General features: G+C 44.7%; 1 protein-coding gene across 1 annotated transcript in view; it reads left to right on the plus strand.

Annotated features, from left to right (window-relative positions):
• Positions 1–19,424, plus strand: part of LOC142074831 (protein Hook homolog 3-like) — a 134,030-nt gene that overhangs the window by 51,913 nt on the left and 62,693 nt on the right. The window contains exons 4-5 of the mRNA XM_075135727.1: positions 931–981; positions 14,912–15,044. Of these exons, the coding sequence (XP_074991828.1) occupies positions 931–981; positions 14,912–15,044 (184 nt within the window). The remainder of the gene's footprint in view (positions 1–930; positions 982–14,911; positions 15,045–19,424) is intronic.

Here is a 19,424-nt window from a genome sequence, read left to right on the forward strand (position 1 = left end):
CCGTGTCCTGAGCAGGCCAAAGTCCGCCCTCCGGAAGTCCATGGTAGCGTTTTTGCTGGCCCCCCTCCTTACTCCACCAAGTATCGAGAATTCTATCATTTCATGGTCGCTAAGCCCAAGCCGGCCTCCGACCACCACATCTCCCACCAGTCCTTCTCTGTTTGTGAACAGCAGGTCAAGCGAGGCATCTCCCCTGGTGGGCTCGCTTACCAGCTGTGCCAGGAAGTTATCTTCCACACACTCCAGGAACCTCCTCGACTGTTTCCTCTCTGCCGTGTGGTATTTCCAGCAGACGTCCGGAAAGTTGAAGTCCCCCACAAGAACAAGGGCTAGCGACTGGGAGACTTCTGCCAGCCTCTGGTAGAATATTTCATCTGCCTCCTCATCCTGGTTAGTTGGTCTATAACAGACTCCCAGCAGGATATCTGCCTTGTTGGCCTTCCCCCTCATCCTTACCCACAAGCACTCGACCTCATCATCACTACCATTGAGCTCTACACAATCGAAGCACTCCCTAACATACAGGGCTACCCCACCACCTCTCCTTCCTCACCTATCCCTTCTGAAGAGCTTATAGCCATCCATTGCAGCACTCCAATCGTGAGACTCATCCCACCATGTTTCCGTGATGGCAACTAAGTCATAGCTACCCCGCTGCACAATGGCTTCCAGCTCCTCCTGTTTGCCGCCCATGCTGCGTGCATTAGTGTAGATGCACTTGAGCTGGGCTGCCGATTTCTCCCCCGACATTGGCGTGCGGTCCCTAGGCTCTTCTCTAGTGAGCCATATTGCATGATTCTTGATGGTGGGGTGTGGGAGGGTTTTTTTGTGTGATTGTCTACTCTTTGACCATATAGTATTTGTGTAACTTATCATCTATTTAGGTGTTCCCTGCATTTTTAACATATTTCCTTCCTCTTACTGTCACAGGTAAGCAACTTGAAGAAAATTTTAAAAGGAATCCTGGATTATAACCATGAGGTAAGAGCAGTTTTAAGTAATCTACATTCACTTTTCTTTTGTTATTCTCTTCAATGTACAATATAGTCTGCTGAGTTATTAGGTCTGGACTTTTTCAGTGTTGGGCACTCAAGGAGTCTTGTAGCCTGTTCTAATGTGTTAGCCCTCTCAAAATTGATTGCCCACATTACCATACAATCATGTATGTTGGAAGGTACCTCCAGAAGTCATGTAATCCAACCTTCTGCTCAAAGCAGGGCCAACAAGAGCTGGTTGCTCAGGGCCTTGTCCAGTTGAGGTTTGAATACCTCCAAGGATGGAGATCCCACAGCCTCTCTGGGCTGGAGTTCCAGCATTTAACCACCCTCATGGGGAAAAAGGTTTGTCCTTATATCAAATCAGAATTTTCTCTGTTGCAACTTGTGTCTGTTGCCTCTCGTCCTATCAATGTGCATCCTTGATGTTGGAGTGACCATGGGTCGGAGTGGGAGCGCGTTCCCGGAGTAATGATGAGTCCCAATGTGGGTATGGTCATTCTCCTCTATTTCAAGATATTGTGCTACTTTTATAAGCTAGCCACAGTAACACACGCACCTACGAATCCTCTATTGGTTTACAGTCAGCAAGCACACGAATCTTAACATACACAGATTGGTCAAAAGCAGGTGTCCACGCGAACGCTTCCTGCGCCTGCATTCCGTTACATAATCTACTGATATTTACATTCCTCAGCCTGTTTTTCCTACTCTACTATCACTTCAGAGACTCTAAAACTACAATTGCTCTTTAGCAGCCTTATACTATTACTAACAAATCCTCAGTGCTTGGAATGTTCATAGGATGACCGTTATTTAATAAAAATCCCTCCACAAATTCCCCCTTTTTGTTTTTGAACAATCCAAGCCTGATTTACTACTTTCGATACAGCCTTTTTTATACAACTAAAAGCAATACAAAAGCATACACACAATATTAAGATGATAATCAATATACGCAAGCCTTCTTTTATCAGAGCTATCAGCCATTGCAGCAACTCTCTAAAAATATTCATGAGTCATTCATCCAAAATGCCATGATTTTGTGGTATCATGCTTACATGGTTTTTTAACCATTGTAATTGTTTATGTGTAGACTCACCATGATCGGATAGGTTCATGCAACACATAAACTCTTCTACCCAGAAACCAGGCACACCAAACAGGTTCTGAAAGGCTCAGTTGCCATAACAAGAGACAAAACAAAACGCAGATTGATCTGTTTTGTTTGCCCAGGTAACCTCTTCTTGTGAGAGTGCAGGCTTCACCGCTCGGCTAGGCACCCATATTGGTCCCTTATCTGTGGAAACACACATGTATCCTCTTCCATTAAATATTACCGAAACTGGGCCCAGCCACATGCCAGTGATTGGGTCTCGATACATTACTTTTAGTTTCGGAAGCGTTGTATGAGAGTTAAACTTAAGGTTTTGGTGATGGATTATAATCGATGGCTCTTCTCTGTCTCCCATCAGACACAAATAATTTAGAGTAAATAGGACTTTATGCAGTCTCATCTGCGGGTCCTTTTCTCCCTCCTTTTGCTTTGCTAGATAGTCCTTCAATACCTGATGCGTGCGTTCTACAAGGCTCTGCCCCGTCGGTGAGCGTGGGATGCCAGTAATATGCTTGACCCCCCATCTCATCAGAAAGGTTCTCAACTTCTGACTGGTGTAAGCAGGGCCATTGTCTGTTTTCAGTTGTTCTGGCACACCCAACACTGCGAAGCAAGCAAGGAGGTGCTTACACACATGATGAGCCTTCTCACCCGATAAAGCCGTGGCCCATATTACTTTAGAAAAGGTATCTATGGTGACATGCACATATTTGAGCTGCCCAAATTCAGCAATGTGAGTGATGTCAGTCTGCCAGAGCTCTAAAGCCTTGAGACCTTTTGGATTAACGCCCAGCCCTATTCCAGGTCCATGATTTCCACACTTGGGACAGGCCTGTATGATAGAGCGAGCTTCGTTTTCTGATAACCCATATTGCCTTCTTAAACCCTTTGAGTTTTGATGAAATATTTCATGACCCTGTCTAGCTTGTAAAAATTTATCTACAGGTGGTACATGACACGCTGGACTGACAAGATTGTCCGCTATCTGATTGCCTTGTCCTAAACCCAACTCCCATTGATGGCTACGGATATGAATAACACAACACGGAGCCACTCGCTGGGAGATGGTCGATCTTAATTGAATAAATAATTTCCCTAGCTGAGGATTATTTGTTTGCCTAATCAGCGCGTCTTGAATTCTTGGTATAAGCCCAGCTACATATAGAGAATCAGTCACCACATTCAAAGGATGATCAAGCCAGTTCCCTAATGCCCATACCACCGCCATTAATTCTAAAGTCTGTAAGGTATCTCCAGCTTGCCCTTGCAAAATCTTTTTGCACCATTGATCTGTTTCCCACCATACGCATGCAGCTTGTCTAGAGCGTTTTCCTGCATCTGTGTATACCGTCAACCCCTCGAGTATCGGGCTAACAATCACTTTAGGTTTTTCTAGCCACTGATTTCGTTTTAGAATCTGCCACAATTTCCCTTGAGGTTGCTGAGAATGCACCTTTCCGCTAAATCCTAACAGAGATTCTTGAATGGCCAGCATGTGACGTATCCACCATTCTAAATCTACAGCGTTAACAGGAATACTGATGTCTGCTGGTTCCTGTCCTGTCAGCTCTATAATTCGCGTTCTCCCTTTTCGGATTAATTCCCCTACGGCTTCAGGACGAGTTTGTATACTGCAACGTGGTTGTACCCGTAAGAAAACCCATTCCAAAATTTGAAAAAGGGAGGAATTTGGCGAGTTATCATTACTCTTGTTGTCAATGGCAATCACGGAGTTCATTCCCTGTTGTCCCTTCATCTCCCCCTTCTTGTTTTGCCATTGACATATAACGGCAAAAGGTGATTCTTCGGTGTTACAGATAAGCAAAGAAAGTGGCAGTTCAAGGATTCTTCTTGCAGTCCAGGCTATAGTAAGTTTGTTTATAATGTGCTGTAAGGCTACGTGGTGTTTGTCCGTCATATGAATTTCAGCTGCAGGCTGAGTGCCACGCAGTAATTCAGTTAGTGGTTTAATGTCTGCATTGGTAATGCCAGCGCAATTGCGAACCCATTGGATGTCGCCTAAGACCGTCTGCACATCAGCCAATGTTTTAAGAGGAGTTTTTAGTGCTATTTTTTGAGGACGAATTTTTGCCTGTTCAATGGTCCACCCTAGGTATTTCCAAGGTGGAGACCTCTGGATCTTTTCTGGTGCAATTACAAATCCCTTGTCTGCTAGCATGGTTGTTAATTGTTGTATATGATGCGCTTCAAAAGGAATTTGTTGACAACACAAAATATCATCCATATAATGATAGATGATAGTGTCAGGCCATTTTTCTCTTATCGGTTGCAGCGCCCAGGCGACATATAATTGACACAATGTAGGAGAGTTTTTCATCCCTTGTGGAAGTACCACCCACTCATACCGCTCTGCTGGTGCTGCTTTATTTATCGAGGGTATGGAAAAGGCAAATCTCTGAGTGTCCTGAGGGTGCAGTGGGATTGTGAAAAAGCAGTCCTTTAAATCAACTATAAGTATGTGCCAATTTTCAGGTAACATATTAGGTGATGGCATTCCAGGTTGTAAGGCTCCCATAGGCAACATTTGGTCATTTATTTTCCTCAAATCATGTAGTAAACGCCACTTCCCACTTTTCTTAGGGATGACAAAAATAGGAGTATTCCATGGACTGACAGATGGTTTGATATGTCCCTCTATAAGTTGTTCGGATACCAGTTGTTTAGTTATTTGCAATCGCTCTTTAGTCATGGGCCACTGGTCAACCCAAACAGGGTCATTGGAGATCCATGTTAACGGTGGGTTGGGCGATTGCTCCCCAGTGCCCATGACTAAAAATGCTTTGTAGTCAGCATTGCCCCGATCTGACTGAGAACATCACGTCCAATTAATGCTTCCAAATTTCCAGGGAGTGACAAAACATGGACCTTCAGTGTTGCCCTCTGGCCTTCTGGGAAACTCACTTGAACCGGTTTACTACTTATATATGAGGCTGAGTTCCCTCCCACTCCTGCAATTAATGCCTTTGGGGTTTCTATTTCCCACTGCAATGGCCAATTTGCTCGATTTATAATAGTTATGTCGGCCCCAGTGTCTAACATTGCATTGATTCTTATTGAAAGGTTCTCCTGAGTCAAAGTCACAGTTTCGAGTGGGCGATGGTCTAATTTTGTAGTGAAACATACAGCAGGTCCAGTAGAACCAAATCCTTTACACCCACGTTCTTCCCAATCTTGGTTCGATTGACTTAAAGGATTTTTAAAAGCTAATATCTGGGCTATTCGACTGCCTTTTGGGATGAAGAGAGGAGGACTTATTGTATAGGCCATAATATGAATTTGACCAGTATAGTCTGCATCAATGACTCCAGGAATTACGAACAATCCTTTTATTCCTGCAGAAGATCGACCTAAAAGGATTCCACCTATCCTATTACTATCAGCTACTAAAGGCCCTACTGCATTGCTAGGGATTTTGCACACTTCTGTATTGGTTAAAGTGAAATCTATTGTTGTTTCCAGGTCGACTCCCAAACTTCCTTTGGTGGCAGCCGAGTGTTTTTGTAAAAACCCTGATTGCTGCTGTTGTTCTGAGGGGGCATTTGTTTCTGCACGCGGCCTCTCCTCGCGCTCGATTTGAAGTTTCCTGAACAGGCCTTAGTAGCATGGGTATTTTTTTGACACCGATCACACCATACCGTAGCACGACAATTTCGCCTGCTATGCCCCTGTTCCCCGCAACGATAGCAGATGCCTTTAAAGGGCTGAACTATTCCTGGAGAGTGTTTTCGCCTAACAACAGCTGCCAATGGTTGCACTACTTCTTTGACAGCACTTTGCAGCACAGCTGCCATCGACTCATTTTGTTGTTGAACTCCTGCTCTTTCCACCCGAGAAAGCATTTCTTCCACTCCTGCCCCTTTGGGCAGACTGGCTAGAATGGCCTTGGTAGTGTTATTGGCGTTATCAAAGGCCAAAATTCTAAACATTTGTTGTTTATTGTTCTCTCCCAAATCTGGGTGGTTCATTACTGCATCCCAAAGCCTATCAATAAAGTTGCTATACTTCTCAGTTGCACCTTGCGTCACCGAGCTGAAAGAAGGGCCTTCCGATCCTGGTAAGGAAAGAAACGCATCTAAAGCAAGCTTAGAAGATAACTGTAACATATTGACAGGAAAAGTTAGTTGGACATTTATATCAGCATAACGTCCCCCACCAATGAGCATTTCTGCTGTGACCCCATATAATGGATCCCCTGGCTGTTGATGTTGGGCAGCGGCATTCACTGCCCTCTGAGACCATGACGATCCCCATAACAAAAACTGCGTAGGTGTCAACAGAAGCCTCATCAGACTTTGACAATCATGAGGACACATCAAATCAGCAGAAAAAATCCAAATAACAATTTGTCGCGAGGCTTCCGATTTAACACCATACTGCGATATAGTATTTTTGGCTTGTTGTAGAATCTTCCAATCATGCAGTTCCCATTTTCCTTGACCGTTTTGCTGTACCACCGGAAAAGCCACGGGGCCAATGTTGGATACAACTCCCCACTGTCCATCCAAAATAGCATCCCGAACAACTCCACTCCATCGGCCAGGATGGGTAGCCGCGGTAGGTCCGGAGAAACAGGGTGGCAAGTTGTCTCTCGAACCGGCAGTTGACCAAGGTTCTCCTTTTTGCTGAGTCTGTGTAGTCAAGTCCTTTAGTTGTTGCACAACCTCTTAACAGCTGATTAATACTGTCTGTTGAATTTTTCTCTTTTCCGCTAGATGGCGGTGTGGCAGCACCGGAGGAATCATTAGAGAGTGGCAAGGGGGGGCAGAGAGGAGGGGCGGTGGGAGGAGGGCGGCACGTTTCCCCGCCTGGATTCGGGGGGGTGGGTGGAGCTGGCCACTCCTCCCCCTTCATGCCCAGCGGTTGCTCTTCCGCTTTCGCCTCACACTGCTGCTGTGCTTTAGCCCCAGCAACTTCCGGCTGCTGTGGCGCAGATGATATTGTCGGGCAAGATGGCGAACATAGACTGTCGGGCGTTTTTAAGTCCTGCTCAACTCTATCGCGCAATTCGGCAACAGTCTTACAGGTGGACCCCGTCATACCCTTCACAGCAGGCAGCCCAAAAAATCGCGCGAAAGGTCCCGCCTTGGATTCCATGCTCTTAGACTGTTCCGGCATGGGGTCCGGAGCCAGCATCTGAACAGCCGCACACGCCACCTCCCGTTCAGCTTTCATAGCTCTTAAAGTATCTAGTACGTCTCCCCACAAGTCTGACACAGACTTAATGTCCTTCTCAAATTTTTTATCACCTCCAGTAAGCTTCTGCCACATTAGTTCTCCCAGCTCCCGCCATTCAAGCACAGAAAACAACGTGTGAGTGTCTTTAAAATGTCCCAAACGTTGTCCTAACTTAATTAGCTTGATAAGCTGTTTCACCGTTGTCTCGATCCCTCTCTTAGAGAGTAGTCCTACGAGCAACGCAGCTGCTGCCTCATTCTCCATAATAGCAGTGCACCCTCTGGGAGGCAGTTGGCCACTCTGCACCGATATCTATTCTATCTGTTTGAGCAATAGAATAGTACAACTCCCAGTCGCTGGTTTCCCACTCCCCTTCTCTCGCTGCGCTTACCGCAGTCTCGAAGAATTGTAGTCTCTGCTACCAGACCTCTGGGTTACGAGCCCAGCATGTTTCCGCATCCTCTGCTACCAGATGTTGGAGTGACCATGGGTCGGAATAGGAGCGCGTTCCCGGAGTAATGAGGAGTCCCAATGTGGGTATGGTCATTCTCCTTTATTTCAAGATATTGTGCTACTTTTATAAGCTAGCCACAGTAACACGCGCACCTCTGAATCCTCTATTGGTTTACAGTCAGCAAGCACACGAATCTTAACATACACAGATTGGTCAAAAGCAGGTGTCCACGCGAACGCTTCCTGCGCCTGCATTCCGTTACATAATCTACTGATATTTACATTCCTCAGCCTGTTTTTCCTACTCTACTATCACTTCAGAGACTCTAAAACTACAATTGCTCTTTAGCAGCCTTATACTATTACTAACAAATCCTCAGTGCTTGGAATGTTCATAGGATGACCGTTATTTAATAAAAATCCCTCCACACCTTGAGAAGAGGCTGGCTCCATCTTCTCTACGCTCTCCCATTAGGTAGTTTGAGACAGCAGTAAAAATCTCACCTGAGCCTTCTCTTCTCAAGGCTGAACAAACCCAGATCTCTCAGCTTTTCCTTGTACATCACATGCTCCAGCCCCCCTGATCATCTTGGTGGCCCCCACTGGACTCATTACAGTATGTCCATATCTGTCTTTTACTGAGGAGCCCAGAACTAGGCACAGGACTCCAGGTGTGGTCTCACAAATGCTGAATAGAGGGGAAGAATCACTTCCCATGATGCGTTGGCTACGCTCTTGTTAATATGTGGTTGGCCTTTTTGGCTGCAAGGACACACTGCTGCTTCCTGTTCAACTTGTTGTCCACCAGGACCCCCAGGTCCTTTTCTGCAATGTTGCTTTCTAGCCAGTTGGCCCCAGCCTGTACTGGTGCAGAGTGTTATTCCTCCCCAGGTGCAGGACTTGGCATTTATCCTTGTATTTCATGATGTTCCTGCCAGCCCATTTCTCCAGCCTGTCAAGGTCACTCTGAATAGAAGCCCTGCCTTACAGCATATTGATCATTTCCCCCAATTTGGTATTGTCTGTGAACTTACTGAGAGTGTACTCCATCCCATCATCCAGGTTGTTAGTAAAGATATTAAACAGTACTGGCCCCAGTATCCATCCCTTAGGGATGCTGCTAGTAACCATCCGTCAGTTGGACTTTGTACAACCCTCTTAGCCCAACAGTCCAGCCAATTTTCCATCCACCCTATTGTCCACTTATCCAGTCCACATCTCACCAATCTGGCTAAAAGGATACCATGGGAGACCATGTCAAAGGCCTTGTTACAGTCAAGGTAAACGACATCCACTGCTTTCCCCTTAGTCACGATTTCCCTGTTCATCCATAGTGGCCTTTCACGCTTGCTCAGCTTCTTGCATGTTGGAATGGACATTTGCTGTGCTTTGAGAAGGTTGTCCTTGAAGACCAACTAGCTGTCCTGGGCCCCTTTGCCTTCCAGGACAGTCTCCCTGAAAGCAGATACCTGAACAAGCTGAAATCTGTTCTCCTGAAGTCCAGAGCTGTGATTCTTCTATTTCTCTTTTTCATTTCTGTCAGGATTTTTAGCTCCACCATTTTTTGGTCACTGCAGCCAAGTCTGCCCTTGACTTTCACATCCCTTAACAGTTTTTCCTTGTTTTTAAGTAACAGGTCCAGGAGAACATCTCCCCTAGTTGGTTCATCAGTCATCTGCATCAAGAATATTGTTTTCACTACACTCTCAAAATCTTCTGGATTGCTTGCATCTAGACATGTTGCCCTTCCAGGTTAAGTCTCACAGTACCAAAGCCTGTGATTATGAGGCTGCTTTTTGCTTTCTAAAAAAGGCTTCATATACTTCCTCTTCTTAATCAGGCTGTCTGTAGCAGACACCTACCACAGTGTCACCTGTGTTGGTCTGTCTGCTCATCTTGACCAACAGGTGCCTGATTGGCTCATCACTCATTCCAAGGCAAAGCTCCATGCATTCAAGCTGCTCCTTTGCATAGAGCATCCATGGCAGCACTCCAGTCATATGAGCTAGCCCCCCACTTCTCTGTGCCTTTCCCATCATACTGTCCCCCATGCCGTGACTTCAGGTTATGGTAATCCTTCCCTGACATACCTAACTTAAAGTCCTCTTCACTATCTTAGTGAGCCTATTAGCAAAGACTCTTTTGCCCTGCTTTGTCAGATGGATCCTGTACCTGCTCAGCAGTCGTCATTCCTCAAAGTGGGTCTCATGGTCATAAAAATGAAAGCCCTGCCTGCAACACCAGGTTTTGACCTTCTGTGTGCATCCACTCATACCTGAGCCTTCTTCCCTCACTGGAGGGATTGAGGAGAACACCTCTGTTCCCCTCAGAGACCTGAGTCTCTGGCAAGCAACAAACCTGCCAAGACATCAAGTCAGGTCTGCAGATGGACACCTCCATCCCCTGCAGGAGAGAGCCTCCAGTAACTATCACCCTTATTATTTTCTTCATGTGGACAGTTGGTTGAGGCTCAGCCGGCTCTGATGCCTTCCCTGAAGGGAGGTCATCTTCCTCACTTGTTTCTGGTGCAAATATTCTGTCATAGCTTCCATGTTAGTCTGATATTTAAGTTTTGGAATACAAACAGGAGATGTTTTTGATACTGACTCTCTTTTGGTGATGGCCTTAAACAGTGCCTCTGTTTTTTCTCCTCTGTTCCAATCAAAGACTGCTTCTTTCTCCCCCCCTTCCCTGGAAAGAGGAAGAGGAAAGAGCACTTTTTCCATCTCCCCATTGTAATTTTTAATTAAAATGTTTTCATTATTGAGCATTAGAGACTGCCCACTCTGTTATATAGGAGGTTGTTATGCAAATTTAAAGATGAATCATTCCAAATGACAAAGTATTTTTCAATGATGAATCTTCAGCTCTAAAATTTGCTTCTAGTTTGAGTGATGTTTTGTAGTGAATTGGTTAGCACAGTGTGATGCATAGTCTGTTCATTCATGTTCATTGCATGGGGATATTGCTCGTCCCAAGAAACAATATTCACTTCTTATAAATACTATGAGGAAGATGACTGCAAATACAGTGAAGTGCTTTAGAACGAACAGATTTTTCTAAAAAACTGAGTACCTGAAGTTAGATTCATAAGTCCATATTTAGTAAATGGTCACCCCTCCAAGTGCTGAATATCCATGCTGAAGTCACCATTTCGAGAACTGATGTTTGAGCAAATGTTTTATGTCCTGACTTATCTGATCATAGCTGACCTTATTAGAAGGCCATAAGTACATTTTAGAATTAGATTTTTGTGGGTTTTGACATAAGTTTTTCAGTATGTGTCCTTATACTTGCACCAGTGCACAAAGTCTGTAACTACTTTGACTTTTCATTTAAAGTTTAAAAGGATCTTTCATTATAGTCTTTTGGCAGATATTTTTTCTTTGAAGAATACTAAAGAACAGTTTCTTTATAGCTTCTGAATTAATGAGTACTGATACATTATAATAAAATCATTCTGTCATAGAATATTAGTATGGCTATGACAAAATGATAGCAGCTCCTTTTCAGCTAGTTGGTATATATGATTGTTAGGAGTCTGATATGACAACTTTATTACCTTACTAAGTCAGCAAGTGACAGGCAATAATGATTGATTTACTAAATTGTACAAATATAAATTGCATCTATAAGTGTTCTAAGTGTGACACACACACATGCGTGCCCCCTGCTGAAGTGATGATTTTAGCAACAGCAGAGATGTACTTGATTCTGCTACTAGCCCTATTTATACTTTTGTTATCAGGGTCTTCCCCCCTGCCTCTGGCAAAGCCCTTTTACACAGTATAGGTGAGAAAAATGCTTGGATTTTACCTGGTGCAGCTAAAAACCTTTGAAAAGTTTTTATGACAATTTATTTCATTTTAGAGAAACATCATAATTTGTTGCTTTCAAGAGAACAGTCTCTCAGTAGCTGTCCTACACTGGTTGTCTTGTCTATTATAATATGGAAGAACAACAAGCTAAAGGAGGCCCCTGGAATCTTGCTGCTTTGGAATCCAAACTTTCATTCTTTTTGTAAAATGTTCTACTATTTATTTTCCTCAAATAAATGAAAGGTGTCTGCTTTCATCACAAGACATTTATTCTGGAGCCTAACCTTCCTTTTGTTGTATATCCCATTGAGTTTTGTTGCAGTATTAAAATTGTCTGTTACATTTATTTCATAATCCTAAATTTTCTTCTTCGCTTTCCCCACTTCTTTATGGTACAAGCTAATATACCTCTTCAGCTTCTCCCAACAACTTTTACAAAGCAACTGTATTATCATTAGTAGAAAAACCAGCATTGCATTAAAAATACAGGCAATACAAGTTGAAATGTAAATGTGAATCAAACTTAGACCATTAAAAAATGCTATGTTTGATTTCATTTTATATAATAGTAACATTTTCTGTTGTACTTGATGCTTCCATAGAACTCTTATTTTCTTATCAGTGACCAAAAAGGAGTCATTTTAATAGAAAAATGGACCTGAAATCTTTAAAATAGTCAGATTTTGTCATGTCTGTGTTCATTCTTTGAGCAAGTCCTTAAAAAACAAACAAATCCAAACAAACAAACAAAAAAAACCCAACCACCTCATGAGTCCTCCAAAGCCCAATCCTGGAAACTTTTCAACAACTTGATTTCTACATCTGTTCAACAATTTTCATATGAATACCTTGACCTGCTCTGCATATTAAGCAAAAGCAACATTCAGAAAATAAATGAGTGATTCCTTCTGTAGTCATTGTTTCTCTATTAAACCTTCTTTAGAATTGGCACTTTATTTTTGTCTACAATTAAAGTTTCAAAATTGTGTTTAATTGCACATTATATATTCATATTTTCAGCTCCCTGAAAGCTTGCAGAACAGTCTAGCAGAAATGTTTAATTACTTCTACAGATAATCATTAATGTAAATTCTTCCTAATTGCAAAGCATTTTCCAGTAATTATCATGTTTTTCTTTTTCTTAGTGTCGTGGTTTAAACCCAGCCAGCAAAAATAAACGCCACGCAGCCGCTCGATCACACCCCCCCCCGGTGGGATGGGGGAGAGAATTGGGAGGGCACAAGTAGGAAAGCTCCCGGGTTGAGATAAAAACAGTTTAATAATTGAAATAAAACTAAGTAGAACAGTAATAATAACAATGAGAACAACAACAATAACAGAATACACAAAGCAGGCAATGCACAACACAACCGCTCACCGACCGCCGACCGCGTGTCACGAACGGGGGGCGAGCCCCCCCACACACCTGGTTTTTATACTGAGCATGATGTCACATGGTATAGAATACCCCATTGGCCAGCTGGGTCCACCACCCCGGCTGTGCTCCCACCTCCCGGTGCAAGCATCACCCAGCAACAGCCAAAGCATCAATGGGCCATCAAGGCTCCTTTCACACCAAACCCAAAACACAGCACACCCCCCAGGCTACTGGGAAGAAAGTTAACCCTGTCCCAGCTGGAACCAGGACACTTAGAGACAACTTATATTCTTGTTTGCTTTCTCGTTCATGAGCTTTCTTGCACTTGCTTGCACTAATGTTATCTGGCTCACGCTTTTGCTCATTCTCTCTTGTACTCTCATGTGCTCTCTCTTGCTCATGCACATCCTTCCGCCCCCACCTTCACTATCTCTCCCCCCCTTCCCTCCACCTCTTGCTTCCCCTCCTCGTCACTCATTTCCCCTCCTCTAGCTTTACCTCCTCTCTCACTTCCCGCACCTCATTTCCCCCCCTCTCTTGCTTCTCCCGTTGCACCCCCCTTCTGCCGCCCCTCCTTTCCCCCTCTTCCTCCCCCTTCTCTCTCCCTTCCTCTCTCTCTCCCTCTTCCTTCACCCCCTCTCCCTTCCCCTCTTTTTCTCTTTCCCCCTCTCTCTTGCTCCCCCTTCTCTTGCCGTATATTTCTCTTGCTCACCCTCTACATTTCTCACCTTCTCTCTTCCCCTCTCACCATCTCGCTCGCTCACCTTCTTGCTTGCTCACCTCCTGTCTCTCGCCTTCTCTCTGACTCGCTCGCCTTCTCGATCACTCTCATTCTGCCACTTGCACACTTCCTCACCCCTCCTCTCTCACTTTCTCTCCCGCCTGTCCACTTCCCCTCTGGCTCACCCTCTCTCTCACTTCCACGTGCCCTCTCTCACCGCATATCTCCCTCTCTCCCACTCACTCACTTGGGTGCACTCTCTCTCTCTAGCCCACCTTCCCTCTCTCACCTGCCTTATCTTCCTAGCTCTCCCTCCCCTTCCCTCTTCCTCACTCCCTTTCTCTCTCTTTTCTTCACTCTCTTGCCTTCTCTCTTGCCTTCCCTCTCTCACTCCTTCTTGCCTTCTCTTAGTCTCCTTCTCACCCCCCCTCACCATTTTGCCCTCTCTCTTGCCTTCTCTCCCTCACCTTCTCTCTCGCTCTGGCTCTCTTGACCTCACCACCTCTCTCACTCTCACAGTTTCTCCCCCCCACCCTTGTGCGGGTGCCTTCTCTCTCTCACCCTCTCATGCTTTCATTCTCTTCATTATCTTTGTATTTACATTTGCTCTCTTTAATTGCATGTTGTACCACTAGGTCAGGTGCTTTTCTCATGGATGAGAAATTAGTTGTTTTGGCTCTGGACATGCTAAGTATCCCTAGATTAGACCTACAAAACTGTTAGACCAAGTGTTTTACAAATTGAGATTTGTTATCCATTCATGCTAGATGTTTTTTATCAAAGTAAAACATTTAATTTCTGACTTTGCAATGGTATGGTTTAGAAATTCAGACTTACTTTTTTCCAGATGGAAAGCTTTTAGGCATTAGATTTTTTTTAAGGAAAAAAATTAATAAAAATAATTAATTCATCAAGTGCCGTTGATCAGCTTTTTTAGGCCTACCTACGTTACCTTTCCTTACCTGGAAGAACAAATCTTGTTCTTGATAAGTTTGAAACTAATACTTTGTTATTAGTTGAGACAGCTTTCCAAAATGTCAGTTGTGTCAAGTGATATGGATGGTTTTATATTTTGAAATATGTATATGAGCTGGTGCAATTTTTTTAGTTTGTTTTAAAGATGGATTTGAAAACTATGCCAAATTAGAGTAAGTGTTTCCTATTGCCTCTGAATCATCTTTGTATTTTGTAATGTATGTGTATGTATATATAGTGATGTACATATGTATGCAGATTCTAGGGCAACAGATTAACGACTTCACTCTTCCTGATGTTAACCTGATTGGAGAGCACTCTGATGCTGCAGAGCTTGGGAGAATGCTTCAGCTTATTTTGGGATGTGCTGTGAATTGTGAACAGAAGCAAGGTATTAAATTTTGAAAGTATATTTTGCTTCCAGGGCAGTTAATGAAAATCTAACTTGCTTTTAAATAACTGAGGGAAAACGATAGGTTGCTATGAGAGACAAATTTACTTTTTCTAAATCATAACACTACTTTATTTTACAGACAATGAGTGCTGTTATATTATGAGCTTTACTAAGTTTGCAGGCTGGAAATGTGGAATTGGTTTTGCTTTCAACATGCATATTTTTAGTTTGGGTTCCCTGAGCTGAAAAGGGACTTCACAAATGAAAAGTCTTGTCCCCAACCTTTAACTATTCATGTGTGAGGTAGCTCTGTGAAGTGAAGAATCAAAAAATGTGATTTACACATCCTTCACTGTGACCCTTGGGTTCAGGAATGTATCCCAATATCTTACTGCATGTCAGAGAGCCTTCGTTGTCACCAGGTGCCATCTACTGCCAACTGAGACACTAGGGTTTCTGAGACTTCTGCACAGGGTTAGCACTGGAGTATGGGAGATTGTGCCCTTCAGCACCAGTAGCTGGAGGCCAGGCAGGATATCCCAAGGACATCTGAAGTGTCACTAGAGGCCTATATTTAAGCTACAGAATCCCACTCCAGAAGTTATTGGAAAACACTTCTATCTCCTCTGGCTTCCGTGATGCCAGTTCTTTATCTGACCTACACAAGGAAAATGAGAACCCATTCTGTTTCTCTCCATATATGGCAGAGGATTTGCTGGACGGTTAAAGCATTTCTTAAGGTGTTCCAGGGCCCTTGTTGCATCCTTGGGTGTGTGATGTCTTATTGTTATCTAGTTCCCTTAAATTATGTTTAACTCAAGTCAGATTAAGGTAAAAATGCAAACAGTTATTCATAACGCTTAAAATCACAGAATCACATAAAGGTTGAGGTTGGAAGGGACCTCTGGAGGTCATGCGGTCCAATGCCCCTGATCAAGCAGGGCCACCTAGAGACAGTTGCCCAGGACCATGTCCAGATGGCTTTTTAACATCTCCAAGCATGGAGATTACACAACCTCTCTGGGCAACCTGTTCCAGTGCTCAGTCACCCTCACAGTAAAAAAGTGTTTCCTGATGTCCAGATGGAACCTCCTGTGTTTCAGCTTGTGCCCATTGCCTCTTGTCCTGTCACTGGGCACCAGTGAAAAAGAGCCTGGCTCCACCTTGTTTTCACCCTCCCTTCAGGTATTTATATACATTGATGAGATCCCCCCCGAGCCTTCTCTTCTCTAGGCTAAACAGTCCCAGCTCTCTTGTGGCATCTGATAGATACATGCACAGCCTTTATCATAATAGGGCAGCCCTACCATCTCTCTCTCTCTCCATTGCACCTCTCTCCCTTGTCTCTCTCCATTGCCTCCCTTATATCTTCCTTCCGGCAACGATCACATGTCTGCTCACAATTCCCTTCACCTGTTTCTGCTCTTGAATCAGCTGGTGCTCATTAGGCCACCTCTTAATTCTTCTCCACATCTCCCCCTTTTTGTTTATGATTTTGTAGCATTGCCAAAGTCCTATCTTATCTTGGCTGAAACTCCCGATTCCAGAATTCTTCTCCACACTCTCTCAGCCTTTCCTCATAGGAGAGATGCTCCAGTCCCTTAATCATCTTCGTGGCCCTTCGTTGGACTGTCTCCAGTATGTCCATGTCTCTCTTGTACTGAGGAGCCTGGAACTGGACACAGGACTCCAGGCGTGGCCTCACCAGTGCTGAATAAAGAGGAAGGATCAGCTCCCTCAACCTGCTAGCAACACTCCTCCTAATGCAGCCCAGGATACCATTTACCCTTTTTGCTGCTGCCAGGTGCCCACTCTATCACTCCCCTCCTCAGCAAGACGGGGGGAAAAAATAAGATTAAAAAATCGTGGGTCGAGATAAAGGCAGTTTAATAAGAAAAGCAAAGGCCGCGCACGGAAGCAAAGGAAACAAACAAAAAAATTATTCTCTACTTCCCATCAGCAGGCAATGTCCAGCCACTTCCTGGGAAGTAGGGCCTCAGTATGCGTAGTGGTTGCTTCGGAAGACAAATGCCCCCTCCTCCTCCTCCTTTCCCTTAGCTTTTATTGCTGAGCTCAATGTCATATGGTATGGAATATCTCTTTGGTCAGTTTGGGTCAGCTGTCTCATCTATGTCCCCTCCCAACCTCTTGCCCACCCCCACTGGTCTTTGTGGGGGGAGTTTGGAGAGACAGCCTTGATGCTGTGGGAGCACTGCTCAGCAGTAGCCAAAGCATTGGTGTGTTATCAACACCGTTCTAGCTACAAATACAAAGCACAGCACTATGAGGGCTGCTATGGGGAAAGTTAACTCCATCCCAGCCAGACCCAATGCAGGCATATTGCTGGCTCATGTTCAACTTGGTGTCCACCAGGACCCCCAGGTCCTTTTCTGCCAAGCTGCTTTCCAGCTCGGTGGCCCCCAGCATGTACTGGTGCCTGGGGTTGTTCCTCCCCAGGTGCAGGGCTTTGCCCTTCCCCTTATTGAACTTCATGAGGTACCTGTCAGCCCATTTCTCCAGCCTGTCCAGGTCCCTCTGGATGATAGCACGACCCTCTGGTGTATCAGCCACTCCTCCTAGTTTTGTGTCACCAGCAAACTTGCTGAGGGTACACTCTGCCCCATCATCCAGATCATTAATGAAGATGTTGAACAGGACTGGACCCAGTATTGACCCCTGGGGTACACTGCTAGTCGCTGGTGTCCAACTAGACTTCGTACCACTGATCACCACCCTCTGGGCCCGGCCATTCAGCCAGTTTTCAATCCACCTCACTGTCTGCTCATCCAGCCCATACAGCTTCTCTAAGAGGATCTTATCTTATGGGAGACAGTGTCAAAAGCCTTCCTGAAGTCAAGGTAGTCAATATCCACTGCTCTCCCCTCATCCACCAGGCCAGTCATTTCATCACAGAAGTTTATCAAGTTGGTCAAGCATGACTTCCCCTTGGTGAATCCATGCTGGCTACTCCTGATGATTTTCTTGTCCTTCATGTGCCTGGAAATGGTTTCCAGGATTAGCTGCTCCATTACCTTCACAGGGATGGAGGTGAGGCTGACCAGCCCGTAGTTCCCTGCGTCCTCCTTCTTGCCCTTCTTGAAGATAGGAGTGACATTTGTTTTCCTCTAGTCCGCAGGCGCTTCTCCCAGTCGCCATGATTGATCAAAGATTATCGTGTCGTCTCATAATGACATCAGCAAGGTCCCTCAGCCCTCGTGGGTGCATCCCTTCGGTGACCATAGAATTATGTATGTCCAGTTTGCTTAAGTATTCCCTGACCTGAGCCTCTTCCACCAAGGGTACGTCTTCCTTGCTCCAGATTTTCTCCCTGGTCTCTGGGAAATGGGATTCCTGAAGTCCAATCTTGCTGTTAAAGACCGACAGAAAGAAGGCATTCAGTATCTCCACCTTTCCCATGTCCTTCGTCACTAGGTCCCCTGCCCCATTCACCAGTGGGTCCACATTTTCCCTAGTCTTTCTTTTGCCACTTAGGTTCTTCGAGAAGCCCTTCTTGTTGCCTTTGACATCCCTTGCCAGATTCAATTCCATTTGGACTTTGGCTTTCCTAACCTCATCCCTGGATGCTCGGACAATGTTCTGTATAGTTCCCAAGGTACCTGTCTCTGCTTCCACCTTCTCTATACTTTGTTTTTGGTTTTGAGTTTTGTCAGGAGCTCCTTGTTCAGCCATACAGGCCTCCTGGAATTTTTGCCTGACTTCATATTCGTTGGGATGGAGCTCTCTTGAGCTTGTAGGAAGCGATCCTTCAGTATCAACCAACTTTCTTGGCCCCTGTTTCCCTCCAGATCCCGGGATAATGCCATGGGACTCTACCAAGCAGATCGCTGAAGAGGCCAAAGTCTGCTCTCCTGAAGTCTAGTCTTGTGATCTTGTTTTTTACCCTCCTCTCAGTGTCCTGAACTCCACCATCTCATGGTCACTGCAGCTAAGGCTGCCTTTGACCTTCACATCCCCCATGAGTCCCTCCTTGTTTTTGAGTATGAGGTATAGCAGAGCACCTCTCCTCATTGTTTCCTCTATCATTGGAGTCAGGAAGTTGTCATTGATGCACTCCAAGAACCTCCTGGATTGCTTATGCCCTGCTGTGTTGTCCCTCTAGCAGATATCAGGGTAAGTTGCAAGAGTCTTCATAAAAGATGTAGGTGGATAAGTGAAAGAAAAAGCTATACTTACTGTATTTATGCTAAGGTTCTATCAAAGGCTGTCTCTCCCTAATACACCTCACTACTGTTTCCTTTCTGGCAAAATGGCAGCTCAGTTTTCAAGACTGTTGTCTTCCTCTTCTATTGTGTATCTTAGCTTTTAAGCTAATTTCCCCTTTCCAGTTTTCTCAAGGTTCTAAATTGCTTTAATGTC

This window comes from Calonectris borealis, chromosome W (assembly GCF_964195595.1).
Source record: "Calonectris borealis chromosome W, bCalBor7.hap1.2, whole genome shotgun sequence".
Classification (NCBI taxonomy): domain Eukaryota; kingdom Metazoa; phylum Chordata; class Aves; order Procellariiformes; family Procellariidae; genus Calonectris; species Calonectris borealis.